At 38.1% G+C, this 26,830-nt stretch overlaps 1 protein-coding gene across 3 annotated transcripts; it reads left to right on the top strand.

Annotated features, from left to right (window-relative positions):
* LOC121985470 (tobamovirus multiplication protein 1-like) lies at positions 1 to 26,015 on the top strand. 3 transcript variants are annotated; one of them, XM_042538950.1, is made up of 13 exons: positions 1 to 352; positions 3,440 to 3,490; positions 6,423 to 6,456; positions 7,668 to 7,754; positions 7,838 to 7,889; positions 9,464 to 9,641; positions 9,801 to 9,896; positions 10,731 to 10,791; positions 12,433 to 12,497; positions 16,221 to 16,295; positions 16,383 to 16,464; positions 17,159 to 17,322; positions 25,618 to 26,015. In XM_042538950.1, the coding sequence occupies exons 1-13, from the start codon at positions 242 to 244 to the stop codon at positions 25,639 to 25,641; spliced, it is 1,080 nt and encodes a 359-aa protein (XP_042394884.1). In that variant the 5' UTR covers positions 1 to 241; the 3' UTR covers positions 25,642 to 26,015. The 3 variants fall into 3 exon arrangements, with proteins under 3 accessions (XP_042394884.1, XP_042394883.1, XP_042394885.1); XM_042538949.1 differs by having other exon boundaries at positions 17,150 to 17,322; XM_042538951.1 differs by having other exon boundaries at positions 231 to 352; positions 3,405 to 3,490; positions 17,150 to 17,322.
* Positions 26,016 to 26,830: the final 815 nt, after the last annotated feature.

Below are 26,830 nucleotides of genomic sequence, written 5' to 3'. Positions count from 1 at the left end.
GACATCACCTTCGTTTCTCTCCATCCACCTACGCACCGCGTGTTGGGGCTCCGGTTAATCGCTTCCGCCTCCGCCGCTCTTCCTCTCCTCCGCCTCCATCTCCGGCGGTTCTCGCTTCTAGTCCGTGGTTGCGATTGTGTCTGGGTGGCCGGCACTGTGGAGGAAGCGAGTGGCTACCTGTGACTCCTTCCCCCTCCCCCTCCCCCTCCCCCTCGATCGGTTTTCCGCCGCTGGCATCTCGATGCGGAGAGAGGGAGAGGCAGCGATGAGATGCCTGCCGAAAGAAGTCGAGGTGGCGGGTGCGGTGCTCTCCGCCGTGGATGGGGCTGTCGCGGTCGTCGCGTTTGTGCAGGTTCGTACTGTTTCCCTCCTTTGGTGTTGACGATATCTTTCTTTGTTGTTCCTGTGCTTTTGACTGAAGGGCTCCGTTAGTCGCCAATGTTCGGGGCCGTTGATGCTTGTTATTTGTTTTGTATGGATTGGATTCTTGTGTTTGTAGTGCAGATTAGGATGAATTTCTAGCAGGATAGGATCCTTAGCTACCGTAATTGTGTTCCATTGAGGTCTCTAGGGCTGTTGCGAAAATCTGCAGCGTAAACCGATGAAACGTGAAAGTTTTTCTTTCATATTGTTGGTTATGTGAGATGTATCACTATGAAAGCAAAATTCACGCGGATAAAATGAATGCTATCCAGTTTTGTCTGCTATTCACGAACCATACTAGGTCCTCAATGTGGGATATCAACTTTGAAGAGCACGATTGTGGATCAAGGCTATATTAGCTTTTTGTGTCTGACGGTTGGTTCTGGAACTGAACAATGGCTAATGTTTTTTAGCGCTCCAAAATATCTGGTATCATTTATGTTTAGTAGTGTCTTATAGGGGTACTTCTTTTTCCAATTTGGTTGTACCCGGACATGTTTTTTTCTTCTTCTTTTCCTCCTTGCCCATGCATAATTATTGTTCCCATTTTCCTGTTGCATTGCTTACACTTTTAATACTGGATCTGCTAATGAGTAGATGTTTAGTATATCTTTATATAATTTCTAGTAGAGTTGTCTGGATGATATCATTATGAACTAGCTGAGGCTGGTCGATTATCATGGGAGGAGAGCTGTCATCAATGTCCAATTAGTCTTCTCAGTGTGATTTCTGCTGGCATATGTCTAGCTTATGTGCTTTTTACAGCTTGTAGGATGAAAAAACAGCATGGTGCTTACTGTATTTAACTAATTAATTAATTATTATTTTTTACTGCATGTGTCGAAGGTTGCTTTACTTTATTCATAGAAACAGAGTTTTTGAAGTTCCATAGTCATGTAAGAGATAGAAAATGAAGGGGGTGTGTCTCAGGATTGGCCGTTGGCTTGGTTGATGAACTTTCTCAATAGGCTGATATATGGTCTCTTCATCTAAATTTTTTACATGTATTTTCTTTTTTAAATAGAAATCATTTGAGTTGTCAACTCCTAGAATCTAAACCCATTTACTATTTTTTTTAGCTATTAAGATTTATTCGTATTATACTAATTACAATTACCTTGTTTAACATCCTTGTAATTCCGTAGGTAACATTTTCCAGTTGCATCATTGATTTATAAAACTACTAATCTTTATTAGCATAAAATTGTGTTGTAAAACATCTTTCATTGTCTCGTATGATTCTCAGATGGAATATGAAATAGAGAAACTGTATAACAGTGTCTTTTTTTTTTGCTGATTGGTCTCATCTTCATAAAAGAAACTTATTTGTTCATTTTGATATCAAATTTACCCAATTAATGAACAAAATAAATCCACATGCCTTCCATCCCTGGCTCACTGTTGTCGTAGAGTTATCATTTTGAGAATGCACAATTTGACCACAGTCCGTGTGTTCCTGGATTCTATCACTGAAAATGGAAACCACAAAAGCAAGGCAGAGCACTGATTGTTATTCCACATGACATTATGAAAATGATAATTAAGGGGCAGTCTGATGATATGATAAAGTAGATGTAGTAATGCAGGTAGGATGAGATGACAAACCGATGCTTGTAAGGAGAACAAAATACAATTGCAGAGAGATGAAAAGGTGTACTGGTTTGGTGAAGTTTTAGAATTGTATCAATATTTGGATAGATGTCTACCAGTTTTGGTAGGGCATAGGCTGGAAGAAAACCAGTCTATTAATCTTTGGTGGGCTGGCGACAATGCAACAATTTAGACGGGCTTAGAGGGACAATATTGGTAGAGAACACAAGGCGGGACATCATTTTGAAGAGAAATCAAAATGCGACTCCCCTGTAATGATTCAATAAAAAAGAGACGCCGTTTTGAGGGTTGCCCATTTTGTTATTGGTTTCTAAAGTGCTTCGCTTCTGAGCGATTATTTTTCTTTGTAAAGTTACTGACTTTAGCCTTACACTTGCTCCCGAAATCTCAAACTTACATTATTACATACGTTTCTTGCATTTGTAAAGTGTTGCTCTATACATTTCAGCTATTCTGATATTGTTGATCTACTGAGTATGTAATGCCCAATAACTAGAATGCTTTGTGCCTTGCCGCTGACATTTCCACATGACATTCCCCATTATCTAGTTTCCTGTCTTCAACCTATGGTTGCTCATGACAGTTTCATACTTGAAAAACTCCCATGTACTACTATCACTATGTATTGCTTGCTATATGCTCCGTCGCAGAGTCATTATTTTGCTCTGTATGGTTACTGGCTTTTGCCCTACACTTACTTCCTAAACTCAAACTTACTTTATCATTTACTCATGTTTCTCTTATTTGGAAAGAGATGATCGATACATTTCGTTAATTTTGATATTGTGATTTATTGTGTATGCAATGTTCAATTAACCAGTATACTATGTTTCTTGTTGTTTACACTTCAAGTTTTCAACATATCATTCTTCTTTATCCATGTTCTCCTCTTCTTTTGTTTTGTTTCCATCTTTTTTCTTTTCCTTTTCTTTTTATGCAACATTCTTTTCTTTATTATGTGATGGTGTATACTTTTGGACTACTTTATGAGAATGGGAGTGGGATACACAATGTTCATTTGAGAGATGGATCTTTCTATAATCTAGAAGAGGAACTACTGTAAAAATTTGAGTCAATCATGGTTATATGGTTAGCCAATTATTGTATGATCTGTGAAACTAGATAGCAGTTATATGGTTCTTAGCCAATTATTTTGAGTCAATCATGTTTATGGTTCTTTTCTCGTCTTATTTGTAACATTATATCTGTGGTGTCTCCCAATTTCAACTTTATTTCAGACTTATCATTACAGTATTTACATATGCATTGCTTTTTACCCCTTTTCACAAAGGATAGCAGTTATATGATGACAAGTGATTTATGTGCTTGCGTCATCATTTGTTTTTTTTGTCTTTGTGCACATTCTTCAGCTGTGTAGCTGATCAACTTTCAAAATTGACTGCAGTTGTTTAGAATTCACTTGCGTAATCAGCAACTTGGTTGGACTCGCCAAAAGGTAACAAAAAACTGCTGATATTGTATAGTTGGATATTACCTCACTGTACAATCTATTTATTAGAGATACAAAACAGTCACATTATCACTGAGAGGCATATCTTTAGTTTTAAGCTCTGCATCTTTCTTTTCCTATTACATGGCATTTAAATGCGTTACTTAAGAAAAAGTGAATATGACTCTTAATTTTAGCACATTATCTTTAGAAGCTTATCCTCTTGGTGCTCAACACAATTTTTTTTTTCCTTTTGAAAAGATAAAAGGAGAACAACAGTTTACCCAAAATATATCAACCAAAGTCTAGAATATACAATATTAATGATCTGAGAAACAGCTTGGAATGAAAAGGGTGAAATGACTACAACAACAAAAATATCAAAAAAATGTTGAAGAACTACAACTACACTAGGATCAAGAGGACTTCTCATTTCCAATCAGCTCTGCATGAAGATGAAGCTGTTGTAGTTTGGGCTGTTTGAAATCTGGATAAAGATCTTTGGTTTCCAAGATCTCCTACCAGACTGGAATACAAGCAAACAGGAGGCATTTTAATCAGCTCCACAAAAGCTTCAACCAAGCTTGCCAATAGAGCTATAGAATAGAAAAGTGCAACTGAATGCTTCCTGGTGGCACAGAAAACCCAAAGCCACATAGAATTTAGGCAAGAATACAAGACTTCTGATTTAACCCTCTTAGAATGAAAGATATAGTAATTTCTCCTCCAATATCATGTATCCATGCCTGAGCACGTGCTGAGGACTACGGATGTTTTGCAACCACCTTGACCACTTATATTTGTTCATAGAGAATGAGCGATCAATATCAAAGCATGTAAGTAGAAGACCCGGATCATAATTAGCACAATCACAGTGGAAGAAAAGATGCTCTGAGGTTCTCTCATCACGATGATCCATATTTGCACACAAAAGTCAAAATGGGTCCACACCCACTAATTTTGTTTATTAACCTCAACCTTAACCTTGTGTTTTGTTTGTTATGACCTACCAACCAATTCAAAAATTTGGACTTTCATAGGAGAGGAGGACCTTCAATTGATTTTATAGAACGATCCATGCTTCCCTTATGAATCAAAGCAGAATAAGCTGATTTGACAGTGAAGCAATTTGTTGTGCTTCTCTCGCATCTATTAAGCAGTCATACTAAGGAATCTGAGATGCTACTAACCCTTTGAAATATCCAATTAAGAGCTAGCATTCACAAGTGATTGAAAGATAGACCCAGAAAACAAATGTCTTTTATGATAATATCCTTCCTATTGCAATGCTCTTATAAGTCAGGAACAATGTGCCTTCTTGTGTTTTCTCCTACCTCTCTACCACACCAGAAGGGTACATTGAACAATGCCTATGTCACAGAAAATTCTAACTTAAAGGAGGCTCTTCCATATATATGGGAATGAGCAAAATTAGTCTCTACTTGACCCCAGAAGGTTCTTCAGAACTATAGATGTGTGATAACATGTCCCCAAAGTGAACAATTTTGTATGAGGAGCCACCACTATCTGCATAGGTTGACCTGATTGTATGTAACAATTACAAAACCTCCAAGATGGAATGACCTACATACATGATCCCACAAAGCGAAAAAGCAAACATTAGAAGCATGTTATTGCTGTTGGTGCCAAAAGAATCTCTTCCTGATTCCTATCAATCTGATGAATTACCCAAGAAGGAATCAACAGGAAAGGATAGATGACCATCAATGTGAGCACATTATTTGCAAGTGTTTTTCTTCCTCCCAACTGACATAAAATCCTTTGTGAAGATGCCAACTTGTAAGAAAGTCTCCCAATAAGTGTGTCTCAGTACGCTTTCCTTAGTTGGGTCACACCAAGCTAAGTATGCGAATGTGGGCTTCTGCTATTTCGCTTGAAGCCCACTGAACCAAGAGCACAATTAGCAGGTTCTTGATATCAGAGGCTGCTGCCCTAGAAAAATTCATGGTGTCATACACAAAATGAAGTATTTTATATCTGAAAGCTCTGAGCATAAAAATCTCAAGCAATACCATAGAGAAGACCCTTCTGTTAACCCTGTGTCAGAGCACTATGAAGAACATCAGAATATGAATTAATATGGTCCTTGAGGATTTCCTGCTTCGCATCCCCATGACACCTGAACTAATTGCCTTCTTGGTTATTAATCACTGCCTCTCCTTCGGCTGAGGTAATCTGACCCTCAATCCAAAACAATCAATAGATGAGGAAAACCATGCAACTTCATCACCAGAGAGAGCGAAACCCAGTCACATCATTGAAGAACCTCTCGAAATTCAATTTGATCACAATAGACTCCCGCTCCTTATGTTTCCACTAATTGAGTATATCAATGGACCACATGTAACAGATTGCCTGTACTGCCTTTGATGAAGGCAAACTGGTGTGATCCAATTAAGATGGAGAGAAACCTCTACTGTGCACTTGAGCACTACTTTTCTTTAATTACTTTTATTTATTTTCATGCACTCCTAGGAACTGTAACTATTATTCAATATTGCCATCTATAATGGATATGATCCTTGATTTCCATGATCCTTATTCTGTTAAGAACTTCCAAATGAGAAACATGTAGCATAAGCTTCTCTTGCTAGTGGTTTTAGTTCTCAGTGCATGCTATTCTTCTAGATAAGACAATATTGATGAATGATTCTCTCCTAGGACAAATCATGGGAGGATGTGAAAATATTGTAAGAACATATGTTTTCTTTAATACACAGATATTGTGCAGCCTAGTTAATCCATATCATACTAATTCGGTCTAATTTAATTTTTTTTCTCCAGATGTTCTTTATGTAAATATCATAGATCTACTGACCTTGGCATCCATAAACATCTCCATCATCTGTTGCTTCTTCCTTGTGTTTTCTTCCATTATCTGTGAATAATTTGCACTATTGAATATATTCTGTTGCAGATATTCCATCTCATGATTGGCTCTTCCAACATAGGTAAGATGGATATTATGAAAGAGTAATCTTCTTATGAACGGAGTAATCTTGGATTTCACTAATGTCTAGTCTAATATGATCTAAATCTTTATATTGAAAAACTGTATGTTGTTTGTTAGTTCTACAATATAATAAGAATTTCTTCTAACAAGCATAACATCTGTTACTGCTAAATTTCCTGTTTATGTTATTTTCAACCAGGGCAGCAGAAGCTTGTATGTTGTGTACATTTGTAGACTCTTTTATTGTAGCAAAATGTCGATAACAATTTTACTGTTGCACCAAGTCTCCCTTTCTTGCTTAAAACAGGACAAAATTTATATAGCTGAGTGAAAAACAGTGGGATTCATGTTTTGTTGTTATATGTTATGATGATCAATTGCTTCTTACGCATTCAATAAAAAAAAGTAGTCTAATAGAATATCTATCTTTCCAATAATTGCTACAGATAATCAATTGGCTAACTAATCCCTAAAGCTCAAGCTAGTAGGAAATTGGCCAAATCTTTATAGCTTTAACACTCCTAGGAAATTGATCAACTGTCTTTATATCTTTAACACTCTCACTTTATATTCAGGTGAGTATACTGCACTTGATTGACTTAATTCAACACACGAATTGATGAGATAATGTTTTTTTTCTTGCCACAGGTAGAATTTGAACACTGGACCTCTTCCACTAATACCATGTTAAAGTTGGTTGAGTAACCACTTTTCTCCATAGCTTTAGCTATTAGGAAATCGATCAATTATGTAATTATATTCTTAAGAGATGCATGCTAGTAGCTTACTTTACTGGCTTGGTTGTTTACATGGCATATATATCCAACATGATATGAATTCATTTGAGTAAAAAAAGTAACATAAAATTGGAACTTATAATATATGCACTTGTTAAGCAACTTAATTGTAAAGCGTTTCTCTCCTCTGTTTATTCCTTTTTATTTTCTGCCTACCTGATAAATTTTGAAGCTTGGGTTTGTTGTGCCATTATAAACTAGACAGATCTTCCTGCAAACATCTAATATTTTATTTTGCTATCATTCAAATTTTCACTTTTCTTTGTTTCTTCTATAAGTTCCATGGTTTTTTGATGCCTTCCGAATTATTGGTCTAGAGTACAGCAACTAATTGATTGCGACAACTTTTGTTGACTATTGCTGCACATTTTATATTGTGCATATTTGATGGCTTGTATTGATTTGATGTCAGGCTACTTGGCATACTTTATATCCGCTCTTATTGCTACTTGTGAGGGTTGGCGATGTTGGTCACATGGTTGTGGATTTGCTTTCATGGGTAAGAATACATGTAAAATTAATCTTCTTTGATCGGATAGATGATGTTTTCATTTGCATATTCTACAAACATTTTTTTTGCAGCTTGCCCTCAAATTATCTTTATTGCTGCATTTCTCCTGCTTATCTCTTTCTGGTAAGTAACCCCCGTTACCAGTTTCAACAAATAGATGCATGAATCTACAATTGGTGAAAGTATTTAATGATTCTGTGCATCTGAGTTTCCCTCATTGTAGTTGAGCTTTCAATGATGGTCAATATTTAAATGCTTGTTGCTCTGATAACATCCATAAAAAGTATTACTGATCCTTTGATTAGTAATGGTTTGTCTTTTACTGTATAGATGAACTTTTGTCATTCTTGATGATTTGTGCATATATTATTTTTGCACAATTTAGGTAATTGTCTAGGATGGTTAATAATGTTATATGACTTTGTGCAATGCATTTATCCTCATGTTCAGTCGTTGCATCGCTTTTCTTATTTTTAGATTTCATGTTTTAGCATGTAGTTGTGGCTCTATCATCATCTAACAGATTACATCTGCAAATATCTTATTTCTTGAATCTTTTTCTCTGGAAACATGCATATGCTACCCATGTTAATCACTAATGAAGATTTCAGTTTGAGCCCTTGTGGATAATTGCTATCTTAGTTTTCTAGAAACAATTGCATTTTCTTTTTTTGCCATGAGCTTACATATTCTAAGTTTAGTGTCTGCTGCATTGATAATCCAGGCAAAAGATAGAGTTAACAGAAGTTTTATATCCATATTTTACATTATGGATCTGTAGCTTGATATATTAGAACTTGAAACTTGCGACATGCTTAAATAAGGGGATTTATTAGTTTGTCTTTATCTTAGTTTCATTAATATCTTTCACATAGTACAATTTCTTCAAGGTTAATATGTTAGATTTAATCTGGACCAATTATATATAAAATGACGTTTGATTTTATCTAATTACAATTTACAATTTGGTATTCATTATATTGTAATAAATTAAGTAAAAAATCAAAAATTTTTGCATCAATTTGCACCATCAACAACCCAATTCATAATCAGGGGAAGTTATACAACTCAGCTTCAACATAATTACTTTGATATAGCTACCCCTTAAACTTTTTTCCTTTGTTCTACCACATTTAATATTATTGTCTCTCCTGTAGCAAAGTAATTCCAACATGTTATGTAAAGCCAACTCTGTATAGTTGTTTGGGTTCCTCCATTTGTTTAATAGCTCAAACTAAGTCACTTCACCTTCAACAGTAACGATGTATGGAAGAACACCATGTATTGATGGGTGGAGAAGACCCTTTTTAATCATCATGAAATATTCTGTTTTTAGTGGCTACAGTCGTATTGTTCCCTACATAATATGTTTTACAAGAATAGCTCACTTTGTAATTACATATTTCCAATCTGATTTTTTCTACTATATTTTTATGGCCTGATTAATAAGTTCTAGTTTCCTTGTATTCTTTTAGATTACATTAACTAGTAAATGATATTAACAAGGATCCATGTTGAAAACACGATTATATCATTTTTGGAGCTACCCCATGATTTAGCTGCGCAATGGAAGATTTAATGCTCACTCGAAGAACATGAGCCACATCATCTAAATTTAACTATCACAATTTCTGTGCGAATGAACATCTGAAACTTAATAAGTTTGCTTATGCTTGTGACATATTTACATTCTGTAGGGTTGACCTGTGCCATCAAGCAAGTGATGATGAAGAGGAAGATTATGAACCTGGTTGCACTGAAGCTTTGTTGGATAAGTCAATGAATAAACAAGATCAGCTGCATGCTGATGGGTGTAGAGTATTTTGCTTTCCTCGAACCATTCATGTTGGAAACCGACAAAAGTTTGTAATCTTGGTAAGTATTTGTTTGTTGAGCATGTTGAACTACAAATGCCTTCACATGTTTGTTGAAGTTAATATTATGGATGAAAGAAAATTGTTCGTATTCAGAACATTCTGAATTGTGCTTGCTTATGAAATACTGATGGACTATGTTACACCGTTTCTTTTTTAGGTGATTGCCCTCATATTTATTTCTATGATCGCATTTTCCATCTTGATATGGATTGGTGGAGGAAAAAATCCTATCGATTCTCCTCTTGTGGCTAGGGTATGTTATTGGCTGTTCTTACTTATTAGTCTTTTTTTATGGATTGAGGTGTCAGATATTCCTTCAATTTGGATGAAAAATGCAATTATCTTATGGCAATTTTTTTCCTTTTGAAGAAATTGAAATGAGTTTTTGTTATTGTTGCAATAAGTACCAAGTTGAGGATGTTTTTATCTACACACCTTTTTAAAGAAAGTTAAGGGGATGATGAGGGGGTTAAGCCAAAATCATGATAGAAACACCTCTCATCTTCTTGTTTTGTCTTGGTTTCATTGCTTCAGTTCAAGGATTCGAGATGTATCGAATCTTGACATGGACAACACTGTCATGCATCCCAACAACGGATCATTAAGCATGTGCTGATGAGTCCCTTGCTTTGCTGCCTGGCGTTGACACCCTGTTTTTTGCTCCCTTAGGAAGCAGTAGTGGGCAAAGCCCATGGGTGTCAAATCTCTGCAAACCTCACTTGTGGAGGCGTGATCTTGTGATAAGCATCATTGTCAGCATGTTGTCCTTTCTATCACTCATTCAAATTTATGATGCCACGGGCTGTAGACATGGCACAGTAGATTCAATCTTATTAGGATATGTTACATGATACATATTGCGTGGACAAATTTTGAGCTCAGTGTCAGATTGAGATTTTAAACACTTGGTTAAACTAAGAACTATTGATACTTGTCTATCTTTATTTCTTAAGTCTCCAGAATATGGCAGTCAAGGGTCACATTGTAGAACAGTTTAGGCAATGCATTTCTTCGTCAGCTATATTATTTCTATTTTGCCTTTTCCATATCTTTCTGGGAATGCTGATGGTACATTCTTTTTTTGCAGGTTTATCTATATACTTCTTCTGTAGCAATGCTCCTTTTAGGTGGTGCTTTTGCTTGCTATGGTGACTATTTTTTCTCGCTGTTTTTTTTTCATTGTATTTATGATTTGAATTCTTTGAATACTAGTTAGGGAATAAACTGTCATTAAGCTACATGCATTCAGGATGATTTGAAACATAGTTAATACTTGCAATGCCGTTTTTCATTGAACACTGAAACATGAAGCTTGAGATCCAAACCCAAAGGTGTTGGACAAAACAGGAGTTTAAGAAATCCAAATTTCAACCAGAAAAATTAGATGCACAGAATAGAAAATACAGAAAAAAATTAGTCAGAAATATTATCTAGTTGAAACATCAACAAGCCAACTCTCTTTAGAGAAATATTGCCTTCCCATAGTGTGAAGGGTTTGACAATCTTTTCCCAAGATCTGATAACAACTAAGCTTCATGGAGACTCACTCCAATGCAGTATAAAGGCAAACTTATTAGCAGGAAGCCTCAATGTTAGATTACAAAGTTGGGTTTTACTTTCAGCAATAATCTAAATGTAAACTGGAAAACTATTTCACATGGGAAAGCATTGCTTTTTTACATGCAATTCAAGAAAAAGCATCTGTAGGAAAAAGATAGATGCTGAAGGTGGAAATTCCATAAACGATAGCATGGGGAATTATGTGGATTAACTCAAACTTATTTGGATGATAATTAGAATATGTTTCAATCTTTTTTTTTTTGCAGATTTTATTTGAAAACTTTAATTGAATGTGTATTTTTAGAGGCAGAAGTGATTGATATATAAGGGTGGCGATTAGTGTGGCCATTCTGCCGGGAAATCTCATTACTCAAGTTTATTTCAAATTTCCATTGGACCTGTCATTGCTTCCTTTTTTGACATTGTAATTTGGACTAATGTGGATGATTTCCTGTGCTAACTAATTGAGAAATCACACTACATAGAACTGAGCTGTCCTCAAGAAATACCAAAGCTCTATTGTATGTTGTGGATGATAACTCCATAGATTGTCAGGTGAAGATAGTAGAGTAAATGTAAGCAATGAAAAAAATAAAATTCCAGCTAAGTTTTCTATCACTTGTTAGATAGGAGAGGGTAACAAATTTATTTCCGATTGCCCTGATCATGATGTAAATTACTATTGATCGAAAAATAAGGTATTATTTGAAAGATCTTTGGATATTTTTGTATGATAAGCCTTCTAGCTGAGATGCCTATAAGAAGTAAAACATTTACTTTGGTAATAACTGTTTATCTTTCAACCATAACAGTGGGTACAACTTGCCTGTGTGATGCCTACTAGAAGCATAACATTTACCTTGTTAATGATTGGACAATACATAATTTGCCAGTATGAAAAATCTAATAGCTGATAGAGCGTTTACTTCAGTAGGATTGTTGCACATTCAACCATAACAGCGGAAATATGAAATTCTATTGGACACTATTCTCAGTGACTTGTTAGTTTGGCTCTGAATTTATGTGCTTATGGGCTTTGACACTTTTCTAAATTAGCATGCCCATAGGAGGTTTTCTATTTTACTTTTCCTGCTCGCTTACTCATTTGATGCATTATAAAAGTCACCAACATTCTATATCACCTATGGATAAACATTGAAACATTGCTTTTGGAAGGCACATTTTCATGTTCATATGTATTATGATTTTTTGTTTCTTGATCATGTCAGGGACTCTGTTGTTTTCAAAAATGAGCAAAGTGCGTTCGGAAATGACATCTACTGAAATGTGGAAGGTATGTAAAATAAGAACTCCTACTTAGGTCTGCACATTTGCTTTGTTTATGAAACTGTCTAATGAGGTTCACTTAGGTTTCACATTTGCTTTGTTATTTGTTAAGCCTTAGTTTTCCTAATGTAGTTTATTATTGAAACAAAGAAACTGAAACTTAGCATGTCAAGATAGTACTTTCTCTGTGCATAACTTGTTAGTTCATTTTCGCCCGTTCAAATCATAATAAATTATAAATTTTTGAGAAAAGATTTTGTTGTGACGACTTATTACACAAGATATCATTGATGATAAAAATACACAGCAGTTTACACAGGATTTCTTGAACACTAACACAGGAGGTCTTCACAAGATGCACATGAAGCAAAAAGGTAAGAGCGATTGCCTGACTAGCTTCCTATCCTCCTTACTCAATTTATGTTTATGACCTTTTGCATGATTTGGCACACACCATCCACAGCTCAAGAATTTCAATCCAAAAATCAGAGCATATTGCTCACATCCTTACTGACTGATTGGAAAATAACATTACATTGTGTCAACTAAACCATATATAGCTATGCTTCCACAAATGTATTGAAGACTTGTTGATTCTGTAGGATCGAGGTACGTCACGTGTCTTTTAAAAACTTATCTTTTCCTTCTTTTAAAAACAAAGTGCGTAGCGGAAAAATAAAAACAATTAAGCAAAGAAGAACAGAATACAAACACAAGGAGTTACTCGGTTCGAAGCTTTCGACGACTCCTACTCCAAGACTCACGATCCCTCGGATCATATTGATGGGTAATCCGCTATAAATGTCTTTCGGAATCGCTTGAAGAGGGAATCGAATACAAGTACGAAAAACGAGAAAGTGTAACAGCCTACACTTTCCTTTTGCAAGTATGAAAGATGTACAAGAATATTAAATTGTTACCAACACTTTTAGGAGTGTAGAGTTTGAACGGGCTCGTGTGTCGGTGTCGGTCTGCCAGCGGCGGTCGGATGTTCTCGGAGCAGTAGTGCAGCAGCAGAGCGTAGTTGAAGCAGCAGAAGAGTCGTTGAAGCTTGTAGAAGAGATGAATCCATTGTGTTGTCCGAACACTTCTTTTAAAGAGTGTTGAGGGTGCCTCCAAGCTCATCGGAGGCGCCTCCAACCTTAAGTTTAATCCCTTAAACCCCAGTCGCAATAAACAATGTTGACTTCGGCTTCTATCCACTCGAGGGCGCCTTCCAAGCATGCATCAGGGGCGCCTCCCGTGCACTCCAGGGCGCCTCCCTACAACTCAAAGTTTATCTCTTTGAGGGCGTTTCTAACGGATCCAGGGCACCTCCAAGCCTACTCCGAGGCGCCTCCAGCCAGCTCTGAGGCTCCTCGGACATTGTTCATCCGAAGTTGATTTTTGCTACTTTAGTCTTGCAAAATGCGTTAGTCCAAAAATAAAGTGTAACGTACAAAACAAAGTTAGCACAATAATAAAACAACATTATTAATTAGATCGTGTCTGTCCAAGACCATGATCTAGTCATGGTTTCAGTTTAGGTATCCAAAATGAACTTGGATCAGTGCCTAAAGTCCCTAATTGGGACTTGTTCTCATTGGAACACTATCCTGTGACTTACCTCACCATACAGAATCGCTTGACTTGCCTTTAACCCACCAGGTCTTCCTATCAGTTGTTAGGTCTGTAGACCTAACTAGACTTCGGCTAGCTGTCAGGCCCCGCGGATTCAACCGGATTTCCCGCTAAATATCGGGTCACTCCTTGACCTATCTGGACTTCCCACTAGCTATCAGGTCCTTCAGGCCCATCAAGTCTTGCACACTTGATAACAAGGTTAGATCACACCACACCTAACTTTAATCCATTTGTCATTCATCAAAACTTAGGTTTGACTATTAGTACTAACTGCACCAACATATCCCTCCCTTCCAAGTGCATGCTAGCCTCTACCTGTCCCCTCAGTTGTTGAAGGAGCTATATGTCTGATAGAGAAGACCCTGCGGAATCAAATCCCAACCTGCTCTTGCAGTTGTGCAAGAAAAGTACAAATTTGTTCTTGTTTCTACAACAGAACTTCCACATAGCACACATGCATATCACTGTGGATGGACCCTTTTCCTTTTTAGCTTTGTACTATTATTGAATTGATCATGACGAAGTAACCAAATCATTACCTTGATTTTGATTGGCAAGAAGGAATACCAAACCAACCTCACCATCAGAGAAAACCAGCCACCACCAAGGATCATACACCACACCTAACTTTAATCCATTTGTCATTCATCAAAACTTAGGTTTGACTATTAGTGCTAACTGCACCAACAGATTCCTCTCTTCCAAGTGCATGCTAGCCTCTACCCGGCCCCTCAGTTGTTGAAGGAGCTATATGTCTGATAGAGAAGACCCTGCCGAATCAAATCCCAACCTGCTCTTGCAGTTGTGCAAGAAAAGTACAAATGTGTTCTTGTTTCTACAACAGAGCTTCCACATAGCACACATGCATATCACTGTGGATGGACCCTTTTCCTTTTTAGCTTTGTACTATTATTGAATTGATCATGACGAAGTAACCAAATCATTACCTTGATTTTGATTGGCAAGAAGGAATACCAAACCAACCTCACCATCAGAGAAAACCAGCCACCACCAAGGATCATGCTTTAGGGCAGCCCGGTACACGAAGCTCCCGCTATGCGGGATCCCGGGGAAGGATCTATTGTACGCAGTCTTACCCTGCTTTTTGCAAGAGGCTGTTTCTAGACCACCAAGGATCATGCGATAAGCCTATTTTACTGAGAAGTGCTCATCCTTCTCCCACCTCCAGACCATCTCAGCACCCATCTGCCTGCTTCTCTCGGAGCCAATAAACTCCATCAAGTCGCTTGTAGGGACTGACCTGCTAAAGGAGATCTCTTGAGTGGGAATGGATAAATCCATCTGACTAAGATCAATGAGCCTACAGAGAATACTAGTGGATATCTCCAGCTTAACACCACTCCATTACCCCCACAACTCTGCCATTGGTATGTATCATGGCCACTTGGATCTCCCATCATAATGCTATTATACTTTATGACTTGTATGAAATAAATAAATTTTTAAATCTGAATCTACCCAAAGAAATGACAAGACATTCATAATCATTTGGGGAGCATGATATAGTTTTATGTTTTATCATACTGAATGTTGCTTATAACTTATTATTTGATGTATATTCAGTTACATATATGTGGAGTAAATAAATGTTAGATGACATTTCCAAATGTTTAAAATATAATGATTAAATCCTAAAAGCGTGTTATATGACAATTTTATATTTTTGTTGCATTTTTCTCGTACCTTAGATTTTTCTCATATAGGCTGTTTGTGATTCCAACAATGCAATATGCCCATATAGATGATATCAACAATATTCTATTGTCTGATCATGTTCCCAGACCTGTTCTGGTGGTTATGTGAACTATTAGGTCATTTCTCACCATTCTTTTCTTTGTTATATATTTCTGCGTGGGTTTACAGATTGTAGTACTAATTGCTCAAATTTCAAACAGTTTCTATTGAACTATATATTATATTATGAAGTATATGAACTTTAACTTTTGAATTTTCTTACCAAACCATTCAATTGAATCATCTTTATAGTTCCTTAGATTTGCTACCTGTAAAATGACATTTCATTATGCTTCAGTTACTGGCGATTTGATAAACTTCTCAAGATTACTGTACCTGGTTATATATGCAGGTTGCAAGTTTGGCAGCTGTGACTGTTCTATGTTTCACATCATCTGCTGTTCTAGCTGTTACTACTACTGTACCAGTATGTTATTGTTAATTGTTAAATCGTTCTATTAAATAAGTGCAACAGACATCAATCGCACACTAGCATTTACATATTTCTTTGCAGTTGGAAATGCTTTCAAATTGGCACCCACGTGATTCAGAGAACCTACTCAGTTCAGTTTTTGTTTTTCTCTACTACTTCATAGGTATGCTCACAATATTCCTTTTGGATACAAATTAGAAATGAAACAAAATAAAATTAACTGTTACAACTTACATAAGCATACACAACCAATGGCTATCAGTTTTATCCTATATCTAAGTACCGGATGGTTTTATTTGTGATAAGCCTTCATTGTTAATGTTTGTGTACCACACAGGTGCACTTTTTTTTCTTGGTTGGTCACAATTCCTTGCATGGTAGTGAGATTTACTATGTGACATCTTTTAATCAACTTTAAGTGGATGAGTATCAATGCATGATTTTGCTAGCTAACTTGGCTTGTTTTTGTATTACACATATATCGATAATAACGTGTCATGCACATCCCACAAACACCTGCTGAAACATGAATTGCAAAACAGAATCTGGAATTGACACAGTATCACATGACTTGACAAGATGAAAACATGGCATAGTTGTCCTTTGTATCAAATAAATCAATTTCTATTTTTTATGTCATATGATTGGTTTTAAGAAAGGTTAACTAATTTTAGGCCATATAAATTATTATTATTTTTAAAAAAAATGATCTGACATAATAATGGTGCAACATGATTTGTCAAAAATTTTCTAGTTAATTATGTTATAAAACTGCTGTCTCTTGCAAAGTCCCATTTGCTTCCTCATTTATCTAGTTACTGCAAGCGATATTCTAAAATTTCTTTCAGGTTCAACAGTACCCTCAGGCTTTGTCTTATGGGTCATGAGAGAAATGCCGCCTTCACATGTAAATTATACTCATAGAACACCACAATCTACCGTGGTAACTTTTATCAGAGAGAGAGATTCAGCTGCTCAAAATCCACAATGGAGGGATGCGGTAACATCGTTGCAGAATAAGGTGAGATCTAATTCTCATCATGGACCTTTTCTTTTCATTGTACCGCATTTAATGGACATTTACCTTGAATTTCTGTCATGACCGAAGGGCTCCGTCCCTATACAAGGGCTAGGGTCTTTGCTCATAAAATATCCTTGCTGCACTATAACCTTGTAATAGCCAACAATTGAATACACAGTTAAAATAATAATAATGTTGAAAATTTTATTAAATAGGTTAAAACATGCAGAAACAATGTTGCAACTCATGCCGACAGACATAATTTGACTCATGCTGATGAATAAAACTGGGTTCATACTGACAACAAGGAAACACACTAAAGGAAAATGCATAAATAAAATAAAGGAACACTAATAACCCATCTCCAACATAGGTTGTTGGCTATCTCTCATTATGATCAACCTGAAACAGAAATCCAACCACCTTGAAAGATTGCCTCAAGTCTGTTAATCTAATGGTCAAAGGATAAGTGGGTCGTGAACATACAAGTGCAATGTGGGGTAATAGAATATGTGCATGATATGACATCTCATAAAAGACAACGAAAATATTTCGCAAGGTAATTACACTTTATTTATTTATTAAATAACCATCAATCTATTGTTATTTCTCTTTAGTAGTTTCATCATCTCTAATGTTTTAATCTAAGATGATCCCATCTAATGGGATAAGGTTGGGTTGTTGTATTTTATCTAAAAATTGGTATATATTATATTGAGTGTGGACAGATTACAATATGTCCGGTAAAGGATGCATTATATAAGGGTGGACAACCTATAAACCATCGGATATAGGATGCATCACATATAAGTATATAAAGACCGAACAATTCACAATCCATGAGAAAAGGATGCATCATATATAGAAGAGACCCATAATCTATCCAATATGAATTGGATCATATGTATGTATATAAGAGGTGAACGACTTGCATCCTTAAATACATAAGTGAACAACATACGATCCACTTAATGAGAATTGAACGATAGCCCACAAAATCCATGATTGGACTCAAGAACACTTTTGAGTATGAAATAATTATCATCCATTTCAAGGGTAAATAAGTATGAGAGAAATAAGCAATTGTGGTCATCGTAAAAGAACAAGCAAAGTAAAACGGATTAGAGTGGTTTTTGAAATTTCCTCCAATGTGTATCACCTATATATATATATATATATATATATATATATATATATACCCATCAAAGTGAATGATCCCGTCCAGAAGTTGAGTAGATAGTGGGGTCGGTGAGGTGATTGGAATGTTGACGGAGAAGAGACTTGGAGCTGTGAGCTGCGGACCTGGAGCTGGGAGCTGCGTACCTGCGCATACCACAGACAGAGCCAATGGGAACGTTAGAGCAAGAATTAGGGAGGGGGTCCTTGGCACTGCCACTCCGACACTCAAGTCAGAACAATAGACGACTGAAAATGCAGAAGAAGATGAACAATAGTATGGATGTGTGTCTGCGCGTATGCATGAGCGTGAGTGTTTCAACATTTGAACATACTTGACCAACGGAGAGGATCCTTTTTTATACCACCTCTTATAACCTCCGCAATAATGAGGTGACAGAGAATGTCAGGTGTCAGAATATGTCGAGTGGTGAAAAATGTATGACAACCTTCCTCGTGCCAGAATAAGAAAATATTCTCTGGTGAGTAGCTGTTATTCTCTACCAAGTTGTTACGATTCCCTGACAATGTTGTCTCCTAGAGGAGATCTTGTTGGGGTTGCAACGTTGCAATCATAGTCCCAAACACATAGAAAAGATCATGAGTTTATAAGAAAAATATATCTCCATTGGTATGAGACTTTTGGGTAGAGCCCAAGAGCAAAATCATGATGGCTTAGGCCCAAAGTGGACAATATCATGTCATTGTGGAGATATCTAAATTCTTTTGATCTTAACAATTGTTATCAGAGCAAAGTCGCTCTTCACCGGACTAACCGCTGGAAGAAGCACGAGCCAGAGCCATTATCCAAGATCGAACCATGTGGTCAGTGACCTGATGCTTGAGGGGAGGCTTGAGCAGGTCAAGAGTGACTCAATACTTGAGGGGACCCTATGGTCCTTTGTTTGAGGGGAGATTGTTGGGGTTGCAAGGTTGCAAACATAGTCCCACATTAAAAACATATGGAAAAGATCATGAGTTTATAAGAAAAAGATATCTCCATTGGTATAAGACTTTTTGGGTAAAGTCCAAGAGTAAAGCCATGAGGACTTAGGCCCAAAGTGGATAATATTATGCAATCGTGGAGATATCTAAATTCCTTTTGTCCCTAATATATCTGACCGGCTCTAAGATCGGGCGGATGTAACTTAGAGCCGCACCCAGGAGAGATGAGGAACTGAGTTTGGAGGTTCGATCGGCCCTGGGGCCAGGTGGATATAGGTTGGGAGTCGTGCCCAGGAGAGATAAGGAACTGAGTCTGGAGGTCCTGTTCTTGAGCAGTGGGGAGTTGAGCCTCGTATATCTGGCCAGCTGTAGGGCCCGACCGGCTATATGCTGAGAGATTTGCACAAGAGAGTGGGGCGCTAAGCCTTGTATGCCAGGCTGCTCTAGGGCCCGATCGACTGTATGCTGAGAGACTTGTACAAGAGAGTGGGGAGTTAAGCCCCATATGTTCGGCCAACTCGGGAGCCACTCGGGTTTATGTTGGAAATCTACTTATGAGAAGTGGTTCATTCGGATACGTATACTCGGACTTTGACTGTCATCTCACCTTGACTTTGATCGCCACATCATCTTGAAAAAAATGCACATTACCTTTAGAGCCACTTACAACACGCTGTATCACAAGCATCCTCTTCAAATTTAGTCGAAGGAGAAACGTGTCCGACTGACTAGACAACCTATCACAAAGGTTGAATGCTCTCGACCATAAAGTTGGGCCCATCGTATAACATTGAATGAGTACCTGTGGCGAGACCGAGTGACAATAATGGTTTCAAGTGAGTAATGAAACCAATGCCGAGCAGGCAACGATATGAAAGAGTCGAGCAGGTGACAATATGTGAGATGCCGAGCGAGTGGCGATATGTAAGGTGCCGAGCGGGCGGCGATATGTAAGGTGCCGAGCGGGCGGTGATATGTAAGTAATGTCGAGCGGATGACGATATGTAAGTGCCGAGTGGGCGACGATATGTAAGTGCCGAGTGGGCGACGATATGTAACTACCGAGCCGACGGCGATATGTGAGGAATGCTGAGCGGGGGGCGATATGTAAGTGTCGAGCCAGCGGCGATATGTGAGGAATGTCGAGCGAGCGGTGATATGTAATTGTCGTGCCGACAACGATATGTGAGGAATGTCGAGCGGGCGGCGATGCGTAAGTGTCGTGTGGGCGGTGGCTTATACCCAAGTGGATGAGTGTTGGGAGCCATGTCCAAGTGAATGAGTGGCAAGAGTCAAAACAGCCGACTCGTTGGTCGGTGAGCACGTGAGTCGTGCATGCTTATAATTCATAGTTGAGGCGAGAGTCTGAGTTATAGGCGCGAGAGCATTCTTGCTTATGATTCGGTCGAGCGGTCCGAGAGTCTGGGACATAGGCGTAAGGGCAGACTCACTTATAATTCGGCCAGACAGCACGAGAGTCTGGGATATAGCGTGAGGGTATACTCGCTTATAACTCGGCTGAGTGGTGCGAGAGTCTGGGGCAGGCACAAGAGCAGACTCGCTTATTACTCGATCGAGCAATGTGAGAGTCTGAGACAAGCACGAGGGCAGACTCGCTTACTCAGCCGGGTGGCGTGAGAATCTGGGACATAGGCACTGTGTATGGCCAAAATGCCTTGGAGAGCGAAGGCATGGTGTATGACCCGAGTGCCTTGGAGAATGAAGACACGTTGTATGTCCTGAATTCCTTGGAGAGCGGAGGAACGGTGTATGACCCGAGTGTCTTGGAGATTGGAGACACGGTGTATGATTCGAATTCCTTAGAGAGCGGAGGTACAGTGTATGACCCGAGTGTCTTAGAGATTGGAAGGATGGTGTATGACCCGAATGCTTTAGAGAGTGAAGGCACGGTGTATGACCTGAGTGTCTTGGATATTGGAGGCATGGTATATGACCCGGATGCCTTGGAGAGCGGAGGCATGGTGTATGACCCAGATGCTTTGGAGATTGGAGGCATGGTGTATGACCTAAATGCCTTAGAGAGCGGAGGCACGGTGCATGATCCGAGTGCCTTGGAGATTGGAGGCACAGTGTATGACCAGAATGCCTTGGAGAGTGGAGACACAGTGTATGAGCCGAATGCTTTGGAGGTTGGAGGCACAGTGTATGCCCCGAATGCCTTAAAGCTTCACAGTGTATGATCTGAATGCCTTGGAGAATGGAGGCACGATGTATGACCTGAATGCCTTGGAGCTGGGAGACACAGTGTATGACCTGAATGCCTTGGAGAGTGGAGACATGGTGTATGACTCGAATGCCTTGGAGTTTGGAGGCACAGTGTATGACTTGAATGTCTTAGAAAGTGGATGTACAGTGTATGATCTGAATACCTTGGAGAGTGGAGGTACGGTGTATGACACGAGTGCCTTAGAGATTAGAGGCACGGTGTATGATCCGAATGCCTTACGGAGTCATGCCCAAGTGAATCTAGAACATCTGATCGAATGATCGTTAGGCGCAAGAACCATGCTCGCTTATAACTCATAGTTGAGGTGAGAGTTTGGGACAGTTGACCGGATAGTCGTTAGGTGCGAGAGTCATGCTCTCTTATAACTCGTAGCTGGGGCGAGAGTCTGGGACAACCGACTGGATGGTTGTTGGGCGCAAGAGTCATGTTCGCTTATAACTCGCAACTAAGACGAGAGAGTCTGGGATAGTCGATTGAATGGTCGTTGGGTGCGAGAGTCATGCTCGCTTATAACCTGCAGTTAGGGAGAGAACTTGGAATAGTCGACAGGATGGTCATTGGGCACGAGAGCCATGCTCGCTTATAACTCACAGCTGAAGCGAGAGTCTGTTCGCTTATAACTCGCAATGATTGCGAGGTTCTAGATTTTCATAAGTCGGAATTCGTTAACTGAGAATTACTGATTGATATTGATAAAGCTTTTAAACACCACTAATTGAACTGCTGTCGGTCAATTGAAGCTGAGCTAATTTTGATAGGAATTTCTTGGAGCCGGTCGACCGCTATCATTTTCATTTCCATGGATAATTTGACCTTGCTCTTTTTGACTATAATGAGAATCCAGTTGATCGTCGATTTGAAATTTGCCTTTTTACGGGCCGAGTGGCTATTTAGAAATACCGACCGTGTGACCATTTGGAGATACTAGCCGTGTAGCCATTTGGAGATATTAGATGAGTGGCCATTTAGAAATACCGACCATGTGACCATTTGGAGATACTGACCATATGACCATTTGGAAATATTGGCCGAGTGACCCTTTAGAAATACCGGTCGAGTGGCCATTTAGAAATAACAGCTGCCGAGTGGCCATTGAGAGAAGAGCCTCTTACCTGATAAGTATAGGTATATAGTCTAAATTTAAACTCTAAAATTTGTCGAGATGACTTGAGCGGATAATCTCAAGCTGTCAAGCAGAACGAACGATTGGACTGTCATTTGGAGCTTGGATGAATCTGCTTGGGTTTAAATTTTATTTTATCTTTGAGGGGGACTATTGATTGGATCAAATTTTACCATACTTTGAAATATTTGTCTCGATTCCCAAATATTCATGGAGTTGGGGAGAGACCAAGAAATTCCAGTTTATCACTCCCGCATTGTAGCGGTGATGCGTTTGTCAAAGTCCTCCGAAGTCATGGCAATGTTGATTGTATTGATTGCGTCCATCTTTATGTTCTAGAACAGATGAATGTCTTCCCACGGACGACGTCAAATTTGATCCCGTTTAGAAGTTGTGTAGATAGAGGGCCAGTGAGGTGGTTGGAATGTTAACGGAGGAGAGACTTTAAGTTGGGAGCTGCGAACCTAGAGTTAGGAGGTATGCATACCACAGACAGAGCCAATGAGAACATTAGAGCGAGAACCAGGAGGGGGTTCTTGGCGTAGACACTTCGACGCTCAATCAGAACAGTAGCCGGCTGAAAATATAGAAGAAGATAAATAGTAGGACACTAGTATGCATGCGTGTTGGCGCGTACGCGTGAGCGTGAGCGTTTCAGCATCTGAGCATATCTAGCCAACGAAGAGGACCCTCTTTTTATACCATCTCTTATAACCTTCGCAATAATAAGGCAGAGAATGTTTGATGTCAGAATATGTCGGGTGGTGGAGAATGTACGACAATCTTCCTGATGCTAGAATAAGGGAATATTCTTTGATGAGTAGCTGTTATTCTCTAACAATTTGTTATGATTCCCAGACAATATTGTCTCCTAGAGGAGATCTGATCGACTTTAAGATTAGGCGGTTGTAATTGGGAGCCGCGCCCATGAGAAATGAGGAAATGAGTCCGGAGGTCCGACCGACTCGGGGGGTCGAACGGATATAGACTGGGAGCCGTACCCAGGAGAGATGAGGAACTGAGTCTGGAGGTCCTGTTCGTGAGGAGTGGGGAGCTGAGCCTCGTATGTTTGGTTGGCTCTAGCGCGCGATATGTTGAGAGATTTGCACAGGAGAAGTGGGAAACTGAGCCCCGTATGTTCGGCCGGCTCTAGTGCCCGATCAATTGTATATTGAGAGATTTGCATAGGAGAAGTGGGAAGCTGAGCCTCGTATGCTCGGCTGGCTCTAGGACCTGACCGATTATATGCTGAGAGATTTGTACAGGAAAAATGGGAAGCTAAGCTCCGTATGTTCGGGCGGCTCGAGAGCCGCCCGGGTTATACTGGAAACCTGCTTCTAAGAGGTCGTTCGTTCAGATATGTATACCTGGATTTTGATTGCTACCTCATTTTGATTTTGACTATCATATTATGATTATCGACCCCACATTATCTTTGTAATCACTCACATCATGCTACTCACAACATGTTGTATAGTGAATAAGAAGAAAGCAACTTTAACCAAATAATAAGTTATCTTTTATTCTATTTTAATTAACTTTAATCCATGTATCTTTAGCCCTTGTTTCATCATGCATGAACTAACTTTAAATTTCTCGTTTTTTAAGGACAACATATTAATTTCTCTTGGTAATTATTTTTCATCCTTTTTAAATACCATAGGAAAAACAAGCAGGAATCATTAACCTAAATGAGGACTTAGATCACACTGGCTGACCCAAGTTATGCTAATGCTCCTCCCACTAGTAGATATGCAAGGATCTACTGAGGGGAACCATATATTACACTGAATAATAAGATGGGAAATCAACTAAAGATAATATTTGTCACACTATCCTCCTACATATTATTATGACATACAAGTAGGATAACCCTCCTATACAATTGGGGGTTAGCTCTACTCTAATGTAAAGGCTCATGAGTACTACTCAATTTAGGAGTTTTTTCCCCTTTTAAGTTTTATCTCGATACTCTTTCCTATTTATTTACCAATACTCAAGTTTCCCCAACAGGAACAAGGTACATGGTACCTCAAACTATTTAAAAAAAAAGTTGAAATAGAGAATCTACCATGTACTAACATCAAATAGAGAATGGGTAAATAAGAAAATCTTATTGGTGAGGATGAAGGATCGCAAGAGAAGAGGATGATGCTGTTGGATTTCACATCACAACCTGGAAGGCAAGGTCACGCGCTCGAGAGATGACGGCTGTTGTATGCAGTAGCTGTGCACGTAACAGTGATGACTGTTGTAGGTGCAATGGTGGCAGTAGTGTTGCATGCGAACAGGGGAGGGAGTGAACAAATGGTGGTGTTATGTGCGAACAATAGAGGAGAGCGACAGTGTTGACTTGATCACCTTTTATCTAATTTTACAAAAAACTTACCTTTTAGCTAATTTTACAAGCCCATTTTTCCCTTAAAACGTCATGTTTTCACTCTGGTTCCAAAATAATATAAATTACACTAGTCGTAGATTCCTTCAAGCCATTTCTCCAGATTTTAACTTCTATGCAATGCCTAAAAATCTTGACTCCCCTATTTTATCTTTTGACTGTTAGACTTGCAATTAATAGTAACAGATGCATTTTTTTCCTTCTCCTTGTTCATTTAGCCTTGCATAAAATGAAACGATAAGATTCATAGTCGACCCCATACAGCTCAATGACGATGATTTATTTTCCTTAACCTTACTTCCATGCAATTTAAAATGGCAACACAAGACTTATTTACCTTTCTCCTATTGTTTGATCAGTGATTCTTTGGATTTGTTTTACAACCTCTGAACCTTGTCCCTGCAGGGTCTTAAATCAAGTCCCATATGAGATGTTTACTCACCAACTCTATTTGTTAGAAAGAAAGGAGGATTCCTTTCGCCGTCAAATGCGATGATTCTTGTGATCAAATGTGATGATGGTGGCCACTGAGACTTGACCATTCAAACGAACTGATCTATTCTGCTCGCTTCAGTGAAATGGGAAGTCCATTTAGATCCTCAACTCATGGCAAATTTGGTGAGATGATATGATTAGCTGTTGTAGATTTGTACATAAATCAGAAAGGTCAGGGAGTTGAGGCACAAATGGTGCCAATCTCTCGTTACTAGATTACTTTCTTTTTGACCTTTTTTTTAATTACTTTTGAGAAACAAATTCGCACTGTTTCACTTCAATCCAATTATTGTTGAAGTATTGGTCCTTTTCTACTTGTGTCGATGATGATAATGATTGAATCATGCCGTCGGTGTGTAATAATTTTTGGTATATTTTCTCAGTTGAATTCAATTAACAAGGTTGGTCAACATAAAGTGAAACATTTTTGTTTGTTCTATAAAGCCTCAGCTGTGAGAGTATTTGTGGGCTTGTTTTTGGTTCTTGAGTTGAATAACTTCTGTTCATTTTCCTCCTTTTCTAAAATTTGTTCTTGCGAGTCACAAAAAATTAAGGCCATTGTGATTTCATGTATAAAGCAAAAAATTTAAAAAATAAAATATTTTTTTTTTATTTCTCTAGCCATATATTTTTAACTTATAATTATATGTTTCACTTATTTTAAAATTTTAAAAATTTATTTCTCTGTTGAACCAATACTTCCATAAAGTATTTTTCATAGAGCAGCTTAACTAGGTGTGTGATTGAGTATATTTGAGTTTGAGGTTTAATATATGTGATGTTTGAATTTGATTTGAAGCCCAAAATATAAATAATTTTAACTTGATTCGAAATAAAATTTAAATTTGATTCAAATAGTTCAAATATTTATTTGAGAAGAATTAAATTATAATTTAAAGTTGAATTTGATTTGAATTATTTATATCTTAATTTGGGTATATTTAAATTAAAATCATATAAAAATAATTAGGGTTTGGCTCAAATTCAATTCGCAAGTGGTTCATGAAAAATCGAATAAAATATGATAGTTTGAATTCGATTCAAAAAAAATTTTCTTCAAGTTCAATTTGAATTCGATAATTTTAAATACAAATTAAATATTTTATGAGCCGGTTCAAAATGC

This window comes from Zingiber officinale, chromosome 5B (assembly GCF_018446385.1).
Source record: "Zingiber officinale cultivar Zhangliang chromosome 5B, Zo_v1.1, whole genome shotgun sequence".
NCBI classification, from domain to species: Eukaryota; Viridiplantae; Streptophyta; class Magnoliopsida; order Zingiberales; family Zingiberaceae; genus Zingiber; species Zingiber officinale.
Note: the sequence above shows the minus strand (reverse complement) of the source record. Positions and strands in the feature narration are given on the sequence as shown.

Excerpts from the sequence above, each read along its gene's own strand:
- LOC121985470 (XM_042538949.1), top strand. The coding sequence starts at position 242 with ATGCGGAGAGAGGGAGAGGCAGCGATGAGATGCCTGCCGAAAGAAGTC. Across the intron at positions 6,457-7,667 it reads GATTGGCTCTTCCAACATAG|GCTACTTGGCATACTTTATA; the intron begins GTAAGATGGATA and ends ATTTGATGTCAG. Across the intron at positions 12,498-16,220 it reads CATCTACTGAAATGTGGAAG|GTTGCAAGTTTGGCAGCTGT; the intron begins GTATGTAAAATA and ends TTATATATGCAG.